At 62.0% G+C, this 1,194-nt stretch overlaps 1 protein-coding gene across 1 annotated transcript in view; it reads right to left on the bottom strand.

Annotated features, from left to right (window-relative positions):
- Positions 1 to 104: 104 nt before the first annotated feature.
- MAPRE3 (microtubule-associated protein, RP/EB family, member 3) overlaps positions 105 to 1,194 on the bottom strand; it is a 1,954-nt gene continuing 864 nt past the window's right edge. The window contains exons 4-6 of the mRNA XM_010015616.1: positions 612 to 778; positions 345 to 482; positions 105 to 173 (exon numbers count right to left, since the gene is read on the bottom strand). Coding sequence (XP_010013918.1) covers positions 105 to 173; positions 345 to 482; positions 612 to 778 — 374 coding nt within the window. The remainder of the gene's footprint in view (positions 174 to 344; positions 483 to 611; positions 779 to 1,194) is intronic.

Raw genomic sequence — 1,194 nt, 5'->3', positions numbered from 1 at the left:
ACCGTGATGGTGGCATGTGACAGTGCAGGGCGAGGCGCGCGGGCTCAGACCTCAAATGTCTATGGTGGGGGAACGGCGCGAGGCAGCGCAGGAGCGTGCCAGGGTTAGTACTCGTCCTGCTCCTCTGGCTGCTGCTCCTCCAGCTCGTCGTCCTCTGGTGGGGCAAAGCCCTCCTGGTGGGACACGAATGGCCATCAGTGTGGGGATGGCTTTGGCATAGCCCAAACGCCCCCAGAGCCCCAGGGAGTGAACAGGGGGAGAGACTGAGAGCACTACAAGGAAGGGGTTCTCATCTCAGGGAAGCCCAGAGGGCAGGGTGAGGGGCTGGGGGTCCTGGCCCTCACCTCTGTGGCGTAGAGGACGCTGACAATGCCGGTGATGATAGGGCTGTTTTCATTCTCGTGCTCCTGGCAGATTAACTCAATGTCCCGCAGCTTGCTGAAGTAGAAATCCCGCTCCTTCTCCAGCCCGTCCACTGTCAGCTTCACGTTTTTTGGTGGGGGGTGGGAGAGAGGGGACATAACCTTCAGCGTTGCTGAAGGGGGGGGTGCTAAGGACCATTCCCTCTCTCCCACACTGGGATGCCCCCATGTAAAGGCTGGGGTGCAGGCAGGGACCCTGCCTACCTGCTGGTTGAGCTCCAGTATCTGTGCATCGGCCTCACTGCCCCCATTGCGTGCTGCGGGGGAGTTCTTCCGGAGAATGTTGCTGGGGACATTGCTGAGGCGGGCTGGGTTCGGGGAGTTCTTGGGACCGGTGGGAGAGGTCCTCTGGGGGACTTGACAGCACATAGGGACCAACAGGTTAGTGCCAGCCTGGGGGGAGTGCCAGTGGGGACCTCTGGCACCATGTGGGGTGGCTGGGGCCAGGAGGCAGCAGCAGGCAGCAAGGGCAGCAGAGTGCTTGGGGCTGTGACATGTCTCTGGACTGTCCTGCCTTCAGCCTTCCCCTACCTCAGTTTCCCCTGGCAGATCTCACCCCATGGGGTGCTTGTGGCCTGGCTGGGGTTTGCCATGGGATGGATGGGTGGCCCCGACCCTTGAGATGCTCCTGTGGGTCTGGCACAGGAAGCCCATGGCACTCATGTTGCTGCACAGTGGCACTTGGGCACCATAGCACAGGGGACACAAACCACCCCCAGGCCCATGATGAGTGGGAAGATGGAGGCAGTGAAGCCCTGCCCAGGTCCCTCCC

Source organism: Nestor notabilis, unplaced genomic scaffold (genome assembly GCF_000696875.1).
Source record: "Nestor notabilis isolate BGI_N333 unplaced genomic scaffold, ASM69687v1 scaffold20505, whole genome shotgun sequence".
Taxonomy (NCBI): Eukaryota; Metazoa; Chordata; class Aves; order Psittaciformes; family Psittacidae; genus Nestor; species Nestor notabilis.
This window is presented reverse-complemented; position numbering and strand designations above follow the sequence as displayed.